At 59.3% G+C, this 1,566-nt stretch overlaps 1 protein-coding gene across 1 annotated transcript in view; it reads left to right on the top strand.

Annotated features, from left to right (window-relative positions):
- The first annotated feature begins 1,033 nt into the window (after positions 1–1,033).
- Positions 1,034–1,566, top strand: part of TMEM198 (transmembrane protein 198) — a 1,886-nt gene continuing 1,353 nt past the window's right edge. Inside the window, 3 exon segments of the mRNA XM_010163729.1 lie at positions 1,034–1,113; positions 1,115–1,209; positions 1,316–1,566. The exon segment at positions 1,316–1,566 is cut by the window's right edge and continues 3 nt beyond it. Coding sequence (XP_010162031.1) covers positions 1,034–1,113; positions 1,115–1,209; positions 1,316–1,566 — 426 coding nt within the window.

Raw genomic sequence — 1,566 nt, 5'->3', positions numbered from 1 at the left:
CTTCCCGGTGCTCTGGTTTTGTCAGCCGTCCCGAGCCGGCTGCTTTAACGGAACACTTGGAAGTACAGTCACTGGCACGAGGTCAGCGGGTGACAATAAACCCATCCTAAACCAACCAAGCCCGGAAAGGCGCCAGGGCAGCAAAGGGATGCTGGAACCAGCTCCAGGTGGGAGTGAGCAAACAGCCGCTGTAATTAGGCTTAAGCTGGAGCTGGATCAGTCTTTGTGGGGGATTATGACCCCTCTGTCTGTGTAGGCGCTGTGGGGGGCCTGGCGACCGCCTGCTTGGTGTCCTGGCACAGCCACAGCGGTACGGGTGAGCCTTTGGATAAGGGGCAGCGCCAGCCAGGGCTGGTCCCCCTCTGGCCCCGTGGGTCCATGTGGGAGGGCTGGATCCAGTGCAGAGGCCCGCTTTGTTTTTACAAGGACACTAGGAGTTGGAGCAGGGATGAAAAATAGCCAGAAATATGATTAGCGGATTGGAGAAAATGCCTTGGAGTACATGCTTTAAGAGCTCAATCTGTTTAGCCTATAAAAATAGAAGACTGAGGGGTGACTTAATTACCAAGCATAATTACTTCACAGGCAGAAAATACCAGGTAGTGGAAGTCTCCCTTTAATCGAGCAGGGAAAGGGTGCTGGAGAGCCTGGGGCAGGAAATTGAAGCCGCAGACAAATTATAAAGCGTTGTGTCCGGGCAGCAGTTCTCTGGATGTGGATGGGCTCCCCAGGGCCGGTACATCCCTGCAGCCGCTCTCTAGGTGACAATCTGCACCCCTGCAGCCCCCACGGGCCAGGGCGGGTGAGGCTGTTTCCCCATTCCCTTCCTTCCCACCCGGGTAGCAAGGGGCTGGAGCGGGTTTTCTGGTGGCTGAGTGCCAAGTGGTGGGCATTGCTGCTGGGCACGTACTGGCGGGGCCTCCGGCGGTGCCTCCATCCCCCTTCTCTCTCTCTCTCTCTCTCTCTCACTAGCTGGAGCAGGTGCCGGGGTGCATTTTTGCTGTCGAGCCATGGGGCAGGAACGGAGATATTGATGCCTCTCCCAGGAGTTCCCAGAGCCATGACTGCAACTGTGCAGACGCTGCGGTTCAAGCTGCTGCCGCACGAGCCAGGTTTGCTGCCAGCAGGAAATCGAGCGTCGCTACCAGGTGGTGCCCTCGGTGGTGTGCGCCATGTGCTGCCTCTTCGGCATCATCTACTGCTTCTTTGGTGAGTCAGGGCAGCCCACTGGCTGGAGGGGCAAGCAGGGAGAGGGGCAGTGGGAGCCGGGTGGGTGCTGGTCGTTCACCTCCTGACTGCGGTTGTCTCTCTGCAGGCTACCGCTGCTTCAAGGCTGTCATGTTCCTGACGGGGCTGATGTTCGGCTCCATCATCATCTTCATGCTTTGCTACAAGGAACGGGTGCTGGACACACAGCTGAGTGTGGAGGCCTCGGTGGGCATTGGGCTGGGCATCGGGGTCCTGTGCGGGCTCGTCACCATGCTGGTGCGCAGCGTTGGCCTCTTCATGGTGGGGCTGCTCCTGGGGCTGCTGCTGGCAGTGGCCCCGCCGGGGGGGATGGAGCAG

Source organism: Antrostomus carolinensis, unplaced genomic scaffold (genome assembly GCF_000700745.2).
Source record: "Antrostomus carolinensis isolate BGI_N321 unplaced genomic scaffold, ASM70074v2 scaffold33272, whole genome shotgun sequence".
NCBI classification, from domain to species: Eukaryota; Metazoa; Chordata; class Aves; order Caprimulgiformes; family Caprimulgidae; genus Antrostomus; species Antrostomus carolinensis.
Note: the sequence above shows the minus strand (reverse complement) of the source record. Positions and strands in the feature narration are given on the sequence as shown.